The following is a 13,860-nucleotide window of genomic DNA, read 5'->3' on the forward strand; positions in this document are numbered from 1 at the left end:
CCATGTCCTCAGGTACAGCCAGTAGCAAGCCTGAGCATGTATTCCCAGTAGGCACTCCTGCAGGCATTCAGGCACAATGCATATACATGCACATCTACATGCTACTTGTGTGCACACACTTGTGCATGACTGACCTCACAGGCAGAAAAAACACAGCAGCCATCAAAGCACAGCACAAACAACCTGATCCTATTCCCTTCTCTGGCTGATCAGGATAAGCCAGTTAGTGAGAAATGTATACATAAATACCATGGTAGAATCTACCCTGGTAGTTTCTACCGGTAGAATTGAATTTCTGAGACCAGCTGTCCAGTAGCTGGGACAACAAGCACAGCTCTTCTCAGCTGCTGGCCCCAGGGCATACGACCCCTCAAGGCCTGTAGCCAGACTGCTGCTGGGTATGATTCCCCTTCACGTGCACACACACAGATGATCTCTCCAGTAATGAGCTACAGACATTGAATCTAGACAGCAAGTGACCCCAGCATTCCCTGGTCTCCTAGTCACCTTACACCAGATGAAAACTGTTCTCTGGTAGCAGGTCCAGGCTTACCAGTAGCTGACTTACCAGTAGACCCCAGGGTAGCTGGCTTGGTCCTCCTGGAAGCTCTAGCAGCTGACTGATATGGGACTTTCTGGCAGCTGGTCCAGACTCAGAGCCACGCCAATTGGTGGCTCTCAGCTCTTGTATTCTACTTTCTCTCCAGCTACTCTGGCTTGATTTTCACTAGTGCTTACACACTGATACATATGCAAACACTATACTTGCACTTTGGTATTTCCTGTTGCTGGTATTTAGACCCTGCATACACATACTGAACAGGGTCTCTTCACACAGGAAAATAACTGTAAAATGAGTTTATTAAGAAAATAGGACAGACTGTGTTGGCGACATAGAGGACATGGCCCGATGAATGCATGTGCTGTTTACATGCAGAAAGTCACTTGTAAGCTCTTTTCCCCACACTGCTTCTTCTCCTTGATCACTTCCTTTTCTTACCCCTAAACACCTTATGAAATATGTTGTACAGTTCCCAGATGTACTTCCCCTGCATACCATACTCCTCAGAGGCAGTAATCCCCCCTTAATCTGTGAGGTGATTCAGAGAGCCCCTTCACTCTACTGTGTTTGTCCTAAATACTTGGGCTTATTCCAGGCCTGTGATAGCTCTGCAAGGGGCTACACTAGGGTGCTTCTCTCTCACCTGTTAATGACAAGGAGCTGTGTGCTCCTTGGTGTTTACAGAAGAGCTTTTAGTCACAAAAGCTAAGAGCAGCCCCTCTGAAACTATGCCTATGAGCCACCACGAAAGCAGGTAAGAAACTAAATAGAAAGCAAATGTACAATTAGTTTATTCTTTGCTTACCTTACAGGAAACTTCCAGGCATTTACTGGATGAATTTTAAAGGAGTTATTAAACATTACCCCCAACTTGGCAAGAGAACAAGAGTTGGTTTCATGTCTTTGAAGTGCAGAAGCATTGATGCTTACCACAAAGTTTCACCTTCAGTGACCAAAACAGTACCGTGCTTAAACCATAAACACCAAACACGAACACTTTTGCTATTTGGAGAAATAGTGAAGACAGAGCAAATTCACAACTTCAGCCCAGTTTGATGCAAGTGAAATGTAACACCTATCAGCAACATACCAAGCAGACTACAGTCTTGCTGTACTGAAATGTGGTTTTCTAGTGCTTTAAATGAGAGCTACTCTCCAGGCACAGGAAGTAGAAAACTAAACAACGTGAAAAGAAGACCAAGATGTGGAGAGAGAAAGGCTATTTTCAGACTCATAACATCTTTGGAGGCTAGGTGGAACAGCAACTATAGATTCTGTAGTGCCTAAGACATCAGTTCTCGTGGGTAGTTGACCAAATACAGCACAGACATCTTAATGGAAAAATTGTCACCATTTTATTGGATGCAAACAGTGGTTAGACAGTTATTCAAAGGATTTGTTTAGTATAACATTTTCTAGTCCAAGACGTGAGACTCAGTGCAGTAACACATAGAGCCAGACAGTATATTGCAATGACACTGTAGCTTCCACTGACAGCAGTGAAAGAACCCCGGCTTGGAACAGGGAGATGCTCCTCAGTCTGCTGAATTCTCATTCACACATTGATGGACCTCCTCACCATACGCTGCCCATCCTTGTCACAGTCTTTATTTGTACACGTGTTCTTTGGACTGCTTTGTTACTCTGGTGCCCCCCTGACTGCCCAGAAACCACGCTGAGAAAAAAATAACTTTGGAGAGAGAAAAAAATTAAGAAGTCTCCAAACTCAGGAGCAGGGTACGATTCCAAACATTGCCAGTTTAATCTGGCTAAAAAAAAAAAAAAAAAAAAAAAAAAAAAAAAAAAGAAAAAAGGGGATAACAGGACAGTTAGCCAATAAAATCCATTAGAATAAAAGCTAGTAGGTTAGTTTTTTCCAGCCACCATAAAGAGATGGCACAGGAAAGAGAAAACCTATGACAGAAGCCATACTAAGATGGAGGCTTCCACCTTCTAATGTCAAATAATCGTTCCTGGCTTCATGGAGCAGAATGCTCAGCCTTTCCCATTGCTGCCACAGGTCATTTTTGCTACTTCCACCAGATGGTGGTGGAGATCTGGTCTTTCTCCTCCAGTGCTGAGCAAACAGATTTTGCACTCACCTCAGTCATAGCCCCCAGCCTGGAATACACTACGGCCAGGAAGTGGTGATAGGAGAAGAGGTCCTTTTTTGGTGGGTGTGCACAGTGAAGTTTATGAGCTGTGAATCGTATGTGAGTAATGAACCGCGCTGGCAGCGTCTCCATTGGTAGCAATCTGACTTGTCAGGCAGAAGGGTAGGACAATGGTGGGGAAGGGAGGAGTATTGAGTGCAGGGGTCTTCAGGGTATGCCTGCTCCAAGCTCCTCAGCGTGCTGTTTTGGCACGAACAGTGTGACACTTCATACACAACACATGCCCATCCAATGGAAAACAGCCATTCTCGTCTGCCTCAATGGATAAGGGCTTCCCACAGTCCTAAATGGGGAAAGAAAAAGAGGGAGATAGCTCAGTGACAGCAAACAGTAGGGTGGATGCAGACAAGGATGTAAGAAATGCCCTTTTGGATCAGGATAATGGCTCACAGCCCACTGCTCTGTCTGCGGTGATAATGGGAAATACCATTTTGAAAGAAGAGCCATAGCCCCTTCTGTTATCTCTACGTTCCCCCAGCATACACAGCTGCTATATTAGAGCTGTGTTAGAGGCTACAACCCTGCACAGTCCTTGTTCATGAACCCGTTGTCTGTGAATGTCTAAACTTGACTCAAAATGCTTCCAAGTCATTCAAAACAAGCTCAGTGTTTGGTCAGGATAGGCAAGTTCAAAGGTGCCACCTAGTTGGTGATGACATGAATGAGATGAGAGGAGTGGGGCCACAAGGATTACCTCACACTTGTAACACTTCATGTGGAAATTCTTCTCCAGTGCCACCACACGCACTGTCTCATCCTTCCCAGGCTCTGGCATGATAGGTTCACTACACACAGAGCAGCGTGGAGCATACTTCCTGTAACACACACAAGTACAGAGGCGACCGTGAGACCACTGCAGGTTTCTCATTGCCACGTATCAGTATTAGCAGCAGAGGAACAAATCACAAAACGTTTAAGTGGGAAAAGACTTTAATTGTACATGGTACTTTGTTGACTCAATTTTAACTTTATGTCCAACTGATCATGTGGGCAACCCAAGTCCATTCTGCAGTAAAATCACACAGGTGTGAGGGAACATCTGCTTTCAGATACCACATGAATGAGCTTTCTCCATACCTATGGTAGTCATCCACACAATGAGGCTGGTTGGCCTGGTCCACAATAAAGGAAGCCCCCTCGAGTGGGGTGTGGCACATCACACAGGTGAAGCACTGGGGATGGTATGAGTTACCAGTGGCCTTCAGCATCCGATCTGTGATGGTCTGTTTGCAGACACTGCACTTTTCCAGGGTCCCCTAAACCCAAAGAAAACAAGATAACATTACTCCAATCCCCCATCCCCAGGGGACTACACCACAGACAGGTGAAATAGAAGGGGGAAGGGAAAGGAAGAGAGGCTAGCCACAGCAAGCTCAGCCCACTCCAGCAGCTTTCATCCCAGTGACTCACAGCATAGCAGTCCTCACAGAAGGGCTTCTCGTCCACATTGTAGAACTGCTGCCCCTGCAGCTGCTTCTCACATTTGAAGCAGGTAAAGCACTCCACATGGAAAAGGCTGTCCAGGGCCCTTACAGCTGGCTGGGTTCGTGACAGAGGCTTCCGGCAGAAGCCACAGAGCTCTGCCAATGGAAGGAGAAAGGTATTAGGAGAGAGGAAAACCCACCACAGTCTCAGTCCCATTGATGTCCACTAAAAGAACGCACCAGAAGTAGTGGCTTCTACTGGGGGTGGGTGCTCCATATCCTTCAGTAGTTTCTGGGTCAACAACTCCAGCTCTTCTACTTCCTTCATGGTCAGGGAAGAGTTTCCCTTAGGCGGGTCCGCGCTGGAACCTGTGGGTCTATGCTGCAGGAAGAGGAAACTGTCAATCCCAAAAGATGCTTATAGACAAAGCCCCTCCCACCTTGTCCCTAATAAACCTGCTTCTCTCACCTTTACACCTCTTCTCTATCCCTCTCTAGGGAACAATCTGCCATCCATTATGCTTGCTTCTTTCTACCTTTACATGAAGTCCTATCCCCCCTCCAGCACTGTTTCTAGTTCCAGCTCTCAGTAAGGTATTAAAGGCTGTTGTCTCTCAGATGAATAACTACTTCCCCCTACCCTGGCACAAACCCTCCCTCCTCATCCTCCAACTACACTCCCAGTGATTCCATGCTTGCCCAGAGACACTGGTTCCACGGCCCTGTCCCTTACCGTGTCTTTTACAGCAGCAGGTTGTTCTGTGCGAACAGGCTTCTCCTGCACTTGGGGCCTTTCCCGCTGCTGAGCATAGGTGAAACTGGGAGGCTGCGGCCGAGAGGAAGGACCTGAAGGTGAAGGGGCTGTGAACTGAGTCTGAAGGGAGGTAGGATATCTTGTAGAGTTTGAAGGAGCCGTGGAAACAGTGGCACCTGGTTTGGATCCAAACTTAGGAGAGCCAGCAACAGAAGGTGGAGTGAATTTAGGGGTAGGCTGAGCAGGAGGGAGAGGAGGGGGTGGAGGGACTGATGCTAGGGGCTCCTTGTGCTGCTGTGGAGGTGCCCACGGGGCTGGAGCAGGGGTCACATCTGCTCCAGGGGGTTTGGAAGAAAAGCTTCCACTTGGCTTTGGAGTGAACTTGGAAGGAAATGAATGAGGAGGATCTCTGGGTGCAGATGAGAATTCCACATGGGTCTTTGGGGCTGATGGTTGCTCCAGAGAACCTGTGGATCCTGTGGACATCTGTAAAGTGAAGAAGCAGAGAGAACAGGCAGTCATCAACAAGGTGGAAGGGACCAACATACCTATACCATCATCCATGAGGAAAGAAGGAACAGAGCCAAAGAACTGAGTGAATCTCCTACAACACCAGATTTTGGCACCTGAGACTGTCGTACAGATCTGCTCCTGCCCTGAACAGATAGCAAGTTGGTGAGGACAAAGAGGGTACAGTTTCCAAAATCTACCAGCAGTGGGAAAATGCCAGGGATCAGAATGCCAGAAATATTTAGGTGGGAAAAGATAACTGGAAGTCTGCAGTCCAATACCCTGCTAATCGCAGAGTTAACTCCCAAGCTAGACCAGGTTGCTCAGGGCTTTGACCAGGTGGTTTCTGAACATCCTCAAAGATGTATATTCCCCAGACTCTCTGGGCACTTGTGCCAGTTTCAAGCCACCAGTGGTGGGGAACAGGTTTTTCTTCTGTCCAACAGGAATTTCCCTTGTTGCAGCTTGTGTCCCATTGTCACTTCTTCTCTTGTTTGCCCCTGTAAGATGAATCTGTTTTCTCTCCAGCCCTCCTTTCAGTACTGCAGACATCAGTTAGATCCCTGCCTTTGGCCTTGCTCCTCCTCTGCCATCTGAAGAGGAGCCATGCTCCAGTCCCCAGTGATTGCCATGACACTTTACTGGACTGCTTCTAGTTCAGTATTCCTCTGTGGTTACTACACTGGTGGGCCCAACTGGAAACAGTCCTCCAAGATGCAGTCTCAGCACTGAAGAGAGAAAAAAACACTGCCCTTGCCCTGATGACTACACTCTCACTAATATATATGGTCCAGCATGTGGTTGGCCTTTATTGCCACAAGGGTGCAATGCTGGCTCACATTTAACTCTGTCCACCAGGATCCCAAGGTCCTTCATTTGCAGAACTGTTCCCTGGTCAATTGACCTAACCTATGCAGGTGCATGGCGTAGTCCCATCCTTTGCCTTTATATCAGCTGAACTTCTACAGCCTACTCCACAGTGTCTTATAGGAAAGGACAGTGCAGACACTGAGGTGCTAAGCAAACATTTTCCCACATCTCCAGGCTTCCTGCTGCTGATTTCAGACAGAACTAAGAAGCTGTTTCAACTCAGAGTTTCACAAGAAATTATACTTCCCTTGACCTCACTCACCTGTGGGGTGGATACCATGCCAATAGGCCCTTCATCAAACATTGGAGGAGGAGGAGGAGGAGGAGAAGGAAAAGTTTCTTCTGGGGCTGGTGGAAAAGGCTCTTCAAAGGGTGGTGGAGGTGGGGGGAAAGCACAATTTGAGGAGAAACTCATATCCTCTCCAGGTGGGGGAGGAGGTGGCAACGGCAGATCTATAGTGAAGAATAAGAATAAAAGCAGGTTTCACTCATTTCTTACTCCTAGCCTGTACAAACCCCACAAGGAGTCTTGAAGGTGTTACAGTAAGTGGTCCCCAGTACTCATCAAGGACAGCTGAACTCCACGGGATCACTTTCACCTTGTCCAAACTATTTGCCACCACTTAAGATTTCCTTAGTAGCTACTGCAATTACTCACTAGAAATAGTTATTGTATAACTGAGAAGCATGTCTTAATGTCCTTTCTCACTCCTCCTCATTCTTTGGTCTCTAGTATGTAGGCATACATACTAGAATAGCTTTTCTCTGTTCTATTATGACACAAATCAAGTGTGAATCCTCTTCCCTTCACTGTACAGAGGCGCAAGATGTTCTCTCATCAACTACATGGCAAAGAATATTAAAAGACAAGCAGGCATAACTTCTACATTTCTTATTCTGGATCAAATGAATACCTACTTCTTTTCCTAGCTAGTCCCAACCAGCAGTAGCATGAAAGACCAAAAGACCAAAGACTCCTGCTGCTCCATGTATGACTTTTAACAGCAGTTATCAAGTTGTCTAATCTTTATATGCAACCGTGTTCCACCGACTTTATTAGGGCTTCTCCTTTGTAACATAAGGGACGTGACACTGCCTGTTTCAGAAAATGAAAGCTGAAATCTTATTAGCCAGTGGAATGCATAAACTGCACTGGTATGTAGCACCTCTTCCAAGCCTTCTTGTTCTGCTTATGGGAAAGAAAGAAATTAAAAAAGGCAAAAAAAAAATAGGAATACAGAGCTGGTATTTTTTTTCCTCAGAAACTACAGTCTGAAATCAAATTTGTATATGCTTGCTTTTTGGTTTATTTAAAAGATAAAGAATATTGCAGAAATGAAACCCTGATCCGCTGTCAAAATGTTTCAAAACGATTCACTAAAAGCCTGCTTTATGAATTATTCACTCAAACAAAAAAGTTTTCTACAAAGTTACTATACTGAATATATAGAATGATCAATATTAAATATAACATTCCTACAGTCATATTAACAGGGCCACCCTGTCATTTAAAACAAATAAGCCAATTGCCATGGTTTTATGTTATACTGGCATTTCTTTAGGAAGTGTAAAAGAAAGGGAGAGAATGATCAATGATATATGCATCAGAGAAGGATCAAAGCAGATGCATTTGTTTCATGACTGAGTCAAAACTGAGTTTCACTTGACTGTCTGCACTTGAGGTACCTTGCTAGTACAGCATTCCTAGTAGCCCTCACTTGATGGTGACATGGCAGCTTAAGCCAATTGGTTCTTCTGCTAATCTCTGTCAAGGTAGTTTCTCTATAATAAGCTTTACAGGGAGAGGAGAAGTGAACCAACTGACACCCAATCCTCTACTTGTACTATATATTGAAAAATGTTTTTAACATTAATTTGTCTACTTTTGTACTTGAACATTTGTGTCAGTGTGACACATCCTACATGCACATTCCTAATCCACACAACTATAGCAGAAAAACAAAATCTAGTATGAGACCTTGGATGACAGACACAAGATTCCAGCCAACAGCATGAAAGCAGAAAGTCACCAAAGTCATGCAGTGCGATTCTAAGAGACAGAGGCATCAACACACCAAGGCCATAGTGACTCATGAAATGGAAAAAATGGCTTAATCATTTGTCCCTGAGAACAAGACTAGACTTCCTATCAGCTGCCCACTAACTTAGTACACTAACCTAGAATAACTATGTTACACAGTCTATGCTAGACAGTTAAAGGAAAAAAAAAAAAACACAAAACAACCAACAAACAGAAGTAAACATTATTTGAACATATCAGTCTTGGCTGAGGTGCAAGTTAATAGGATATTGGGGTAATACGCATCATCAGGCATGAGCAACAGGTCCCTACAGACATTTCCAGTGGTCCCATGCTGATCAATTCCAACTAGGGGAGGTACACAACCAGGAACCTTCTGTTCCTTAAGGCACAAAAACAACCAACCACCACCACCAAAAGAACAAAACCAACCAAACAAAACCACACCACCACAGGAAAAAAAAAAAGAAAAAAGAAAAAAAAAAGAAAACCACACACTAAAGCAAGAAGTCACCCTACACAGGAAATCACACCCAACCCAAGCCACAAGTAAAAATTAAAAAACTCAGCCATAAAAACTAAGTCTCACTTCCTGTTTTTTGTTAGCTTACACCCTTTTTCACGCAATTATTTCTATCTCCCCACCTCTTGCAGCAACGATGGCAACTGCAGAGTCCACAAGAAGGATCTCTATAATCAGAGACAACTTGGGCTGAGATGAACCAGTAAGAAAGAACAGCATGATTCATCACCACCAGGGTCAACTTTCTTGCAACATATTTGCTCTCAGACGTGCTTGCCAGAATATCACTGCAATTACACAATTATGCACACAGGGAATACCACAAAAAATCCAGTGTGTTCCTGCAGCTTGATTAAAATATCAGTGCAACACAAAATTGACTTCTGACTCCTTTTCAATTGAGATGCCTCACACTTTGAGATTACTTTACAATCCTTTTGTCTCATTCTGAAACCTGCAATTGCCTACAGCAAGAGTATCATTCATTGGTAGTGTTTTTTAGCTTATTCCCTATGTTTAGCCCAATTACAGACCTCACACTGAGAATTCAGTATCACATATTCACATCTGCCATGCCAGCCCTCACCTACCTTCTGCCAACATGGACGTGGAAGCTGATGGGATCTCCCCCACCCTCCCTATCTGGGCACGCTGGGTGCCAGCTCCGGGAGGCTGTGGCAGCGACGGCTCTGATGCACCCCCAGCCTTGAAGGGGTTCACCTTGGGTTTAGGGGCAACCACAGGTGCAAACTTCTTCTGTGGGTTGTAGAAGGAAGGAGTAGAAATGTTGATACTGACTGTGGATGTCATGCGGGTCCCTGGGGTACCTGGCGAGGCCATCTTCTCAGTCCCTGTCCGGAGAGAAGAGAGAGGATACTGGTATGAAGTCAGACTTGGACCTGAGTCAAAATTAATAAAAATGAACACATAATGGAGGGATACGGGAATTCACGTATTGGCAGAGGAGCCTGAGCAGAACACAGAGCACTTTCCAGGACCAGCACAGCAAAAAAAGAGGAACAAAAACTACAAACAGCTCGAATGAGACAGCACACTTCACTATCTCAGCTCAGCACAGCACTGACCACAGAGGGGTTCCTGACAGCCATGGGGAAAACCAAGCTCTGCTGCATGAGACAGTGACGATTCAGGAAAGGAAAGCAGCTGGTGAGCGGAACAAGTGTCACTACCCCACACAGTGAACCCCTGCACCCCAGGGAAGGTGCCCCCCCCATCATGCTCTCCCAAGACCAGAATTATCATTTCCTCACCCCACTTACCTGATAATGTCATCTGTTTCCTCCTGACCTCAGCCTGTAGCATCCCCAGTAACGCCCCCCTCAGCCCCGGCACGCCCCTCAATCTTCCACCCCACACACTTTACCTCAGGACCCTCGCATGCAGGTAGCTGTGTCAGCCAGAACAACAGGTCGAGCGAGGGGGTCCCCGGTGTCACACCCCCTGGCGAGGACCCCCTGCTATTTGGCACCTCGTCTCTGCCTTCTCCCTCTCCTTCCTGTCACCGGAGCCGGCGACATGAGCTCCCTCTGCCTGTCACTGGCTGCACCAGCCGCCTGTTCCGCCTCCACCAGGAAGCACTTCCAAGAGGCATCGCCAGCCTTTCAGGAGCCATCCCCTTCAGCTTCTCCTGCACACACAGCACCTTTAAGTCAATCCCTTTTTGCAATCCAAATGGGTTGATATAAGAGTCTGCACTGTAAGCACCACAGCAGAAGAGCAAGCACTGCCGCTGTAGCCCTGCCAGGCACCAGGACCCCAGGTTTCAGGATGAGAGGCAAATTTTTAGGATTCCCTCAGGCCTGCAACGCAGGCCAGAAATCTCATTTTTGCCAGAAATCTCCACGAAGTCAGTTACTTTGTTGTAACCCCTGGCATGCCTATAGTCCTCTTCCTAACACCCCAGCCCAACAGTTCTTCTGCCAGCACAGAGGCTCTGTACCAAGCGTGTCAAATCGGCATGTCCAATTCAGTGCCCCTCCACGCTGCCTGCCTCTCTCACACAGCTCACAGCAACAGCTGCTTGGATGGCCTTGGTGCCATGAACATCTGCCTACCCTTAAATTTACCCATGGCTGCTGGTAAGACCTACCTGCATGCTCAGTCCTAAGTGCTCCCACAGTTCAGTTCAGTATGGCGAGATATAGTTACTTGTAACAGTTTTTCCAGGCCACGAGTGTGTGACAACACAGAAAAATGTCAAGTCCGTGTTGCTGCACATTTTCCCCCTATGTTTGGGGCTGACAAGTTGCACGCACCTTGACAAATTGTTCTAGGCTCTTTAGAAACAAGAGGCAGCAACAGTGAGCAGCAAAGAACTGAGCTAAGCATGCACCATATGATCCTGCATGGGAAAGGGCCAAGAAAGAAGAGTAATAAAGTCTGTTCTTGATCCCTCTGATTGCTGGGAGTCAACTCCATCCAGCCTGCAGCTAGGGCTATCAAATCTATTAAAAAGACTTCTTGCCTTTCTTTAGAGACTTCCACAGATGAAGGCACTTAGATGTCTTGCGCTCCACTGTTTCGCTATGGCATAATGGACCACCCAGTATCATTCTACCAGAATTGGCTGTCTTACGTGCAGAACACCACAGTCGCAGTCATTTCTAATCATGATCCATACTGGGGTTAGCCAACACAGAGATTGTCTTGGGACACTGATTGCTTCATAAAATGTGCTGGCTTCACTACCAGCAGCTGCTGTCTCCCTGAACCCAAAGCAGCCCATTTCCCAGTATGCTATGTCACACTTAAGGCCCCTTGCGCTCAGGGCTGACTACATCCAGCAGCTGCCCCTGCTCATCCTCACTTCAATTTATCTGTCCACCCCCGCACAGATTAGACTGAGAAAGGCTGTCCTTGCTTAGTCCACTGCCCAGCCCTGCACTGCTGTTAATATCAACTAGACCTTACCAGGAACATGAAGCTTATGTGAGTCCTCTGGCACTGTTTGTAAAAGCTATTGGAAGAGGGAGTGTCAGACCAGCAGACCTAATCTTAGATCCTTCTCCTCCTCCTACGTTCCCTGAGGGGAGAGATTTTCTGCCTATTAACAGCAGTTAGATGACTCAAGTGGAACTGTGAAGAAAGATGTCCCCAAAGGATGCAGTGAGGATACTTGGTTGCCTAATACATGGTTTCTCTCTAGCAGACAGCAAAGTGTAAGACTAAGCAACACCTCCCTCAGCAGCAGGGTCTCTTTCCAGAGGGTTGCATGGTGGGTCTGCCACCTGTTACATGCCCAGACAGCTTCCAGTTCTTTGGCCCCAAGACTGAACTTTCTAAAGCTCAGCTCCTTTCTTGGGTTAGTGGAAAAAAAAAGGAACACATGGAGGGAGAAAGCAGAGTGTCATTTACCACCTATGCTGATAGAAAGCAGCTTGGCTTGAGCCACACAGGAGGCCCAGTAAAAGCTATTCCAGCATTGTGGTCTGACACACTGTACTTCCCCTGTTTGCCAACTTCCTTCCAACTGAAGAAGGAGTCAGAAAGAGAACTATAGAAGGAAAAAAAAAAAAAAAAAAAAATAATCTGAACAGATTAAACAAATTTAGGAGTTGTTTTTATTTTCACTTTCTCTACAGGCTAATTCCAGAGAGTTCTCCCAGCCTGTCCCTGAACTACAAATGTTCAATGTGAGCAAAGTCCTATCAGCTATGCAAGCTGCAAGGTAGAGCCTGAAGAAAACCAGGATGGGGGAGGGGAGTATTCAGAGCTACAAGCTTTTTCCACATATGCTGGGCTTGTCTCCTCCCTGTGCAGAGGGAAAAAAAAATCCCCAAAGCTATGCAAACATATTTAAAACGTTAGGAAGTTATGAATTTGCAATCACTTGCATCTTCACTTTCTCAGGGCACTCCCTGAGAGACAGAAGCTCATATATTAAACAAATTTAATGCGCCAAGAGTCCCAGATTCGTCTCTTAAACACATCTGGAAAAAGACTCCATAGGTGTCTCACTCTTCCATATGCACACAAAAGAGGGCTTGTCCCGACTGAAACCAGGCTACACCCCCCTCTCCCTTCCCCACTGCTAGAGTTATACAGGAGTATAGTTAAATGGAGTGTTCAGCTGACTCCATTTCACCAGGAGGGAAGAAAACTCACCAGATTCGCACACACACGAACCTCTTAAAATTGAACTATGCAGAGGAGGCACCCCCCCCCCGCAAAAAAAAAAAAAAAAAAAGGGAAAAGAAAAAAAGGGGGGGACCAAGACCTAAAGGAGCCAATCAGTCCTAAAGACACCACGAGAATTCCCACAAGGCAAGCAACTCTCCCAGTCCAAGAGGGAGTGGGGGAAATCAGCATCCCCCAGACACCCACGAAACCCCCGGGGAGTGCCAGGAAACCAGCATCCCCCAGACACGCACGTCGCACACACGCTTCCTCGACGCCGGTTCACTCCTCCTGAGCGCAGAGCTGCTGGCAAAAGCTTCCCATTAAGCCGAGAGATGAGACTCACCTCTGGGGGAAGCGGGAAGGGGAAATTCCGGCCCAGGGCGAGGAGTCCCCGGGGACCGAGGGTGCGCAGCTGGGCGCTGCTGGAGGAGCCGGGGTCCGGCAGCTCCGTGACCAGCTCCTTGGCCCGCCCGGCAGGAAAGGCAGCAGAAATGAAAGGTGGGGGAGCTGCTGAGCCCAAACACTTCCTACCAACTCGCGAAAAAGGCCTCGCCCAGGCAAAGTTGTTTGACCATAAAAGGAGAGAGGCTGTGCGAACAGCTGAGCTCACTCGCTAGGGAATGTAGCAATGAGGTAACGGGGGAGTGAGCGCACCGAGACGGGGGCGGGTTTGCTCGGCAGCGGCGGGAGCCCCGCACTGACATCTTGTGTGCACGGAGAAGGGGCTTTATGTGCTTGCTTTGTCGGCGATGACGAAGAAGAAATGCTCGCTCGGGTGCCCCTTTCCGCTCCGCTCCCCTCCCGCCCCCTCGGGCGCCCACCCCGCGGCCCCTGCTCGCTTCCCTCCAGCCTGACAAAGGCC

At 47.0% G+C, this 13,860-nt stretch overlaps 1 protein-coding gene across 1 annotated transcript; it reads right to left on the minus strand.

Moving 5' to 3' along the window:
- Positions 1-1,894: 1,894 nt before the first annotated feature.
- On the minus strand, positions 1,895-13,473 carry ZYX (zyxin). Its single transcript, XM_084286315.1, has 9 exons — positions 13,342-13,473; positions 9,449-9,709; positions 6,557-6,747; positions 4,894-5,400; positions 4,401-4,542; positions 4,147-4,316; positions 3,814-3,992; positions 3,431-3,551; positions 1,895-3,019 (listed from the first exon to the last, which is right to left on the minus strand). Exons 2-9 carry the CDS (start codon positions 9,696-9,698, stop codon positions 2,909-2,911), a joined length of 1,671 nt encoding a protein of 556 aa, XP_084142441.1. The 5' UTR covers positions 9,699-9,709; positions 13,342-13,473; the 3' UTR covers positions 1,895-2,908.
- Positions 13,474-13,860: the final 387 nt, after the last annotated feature.

This window comes from Netta rufina (assembly GCF_964035555.1).
Source record: "Netta rufina genome assembly, chromosome: 1".
In the NCBI taxonomy this organism is placed as follows: Eukaryota; Metazoa; Chordata; class Aves; order Anseriformes; family Anatidae; genus Netta; species Netta rufina.

Excerpts from the sequence above, each read along its gene's own strand:
- ZYX (XM_084286315.1), bottom strand. The coding sequence starts at position 9,698 with ATGGCCTCGCCAGGTACCCCAGGGACCCGCATGACATCCACAGTCAGT. Across the intron at positions 6,748-9,448 it reads CACGTCCATGTTGGCAGAAG|ATCTGCCGTTGCCACCTCCT; the intron begins GTAGGTGAGGGC and ends TCTTCACTATAG. Across the intron at positions 3,020-3,430 it reads TGAAGTGTTACAAGTGTGAG|GACTGTGGGAAGCCCTTATC; the intron begins GTAATCCTTGTG and ends TTCCCCATTTAG.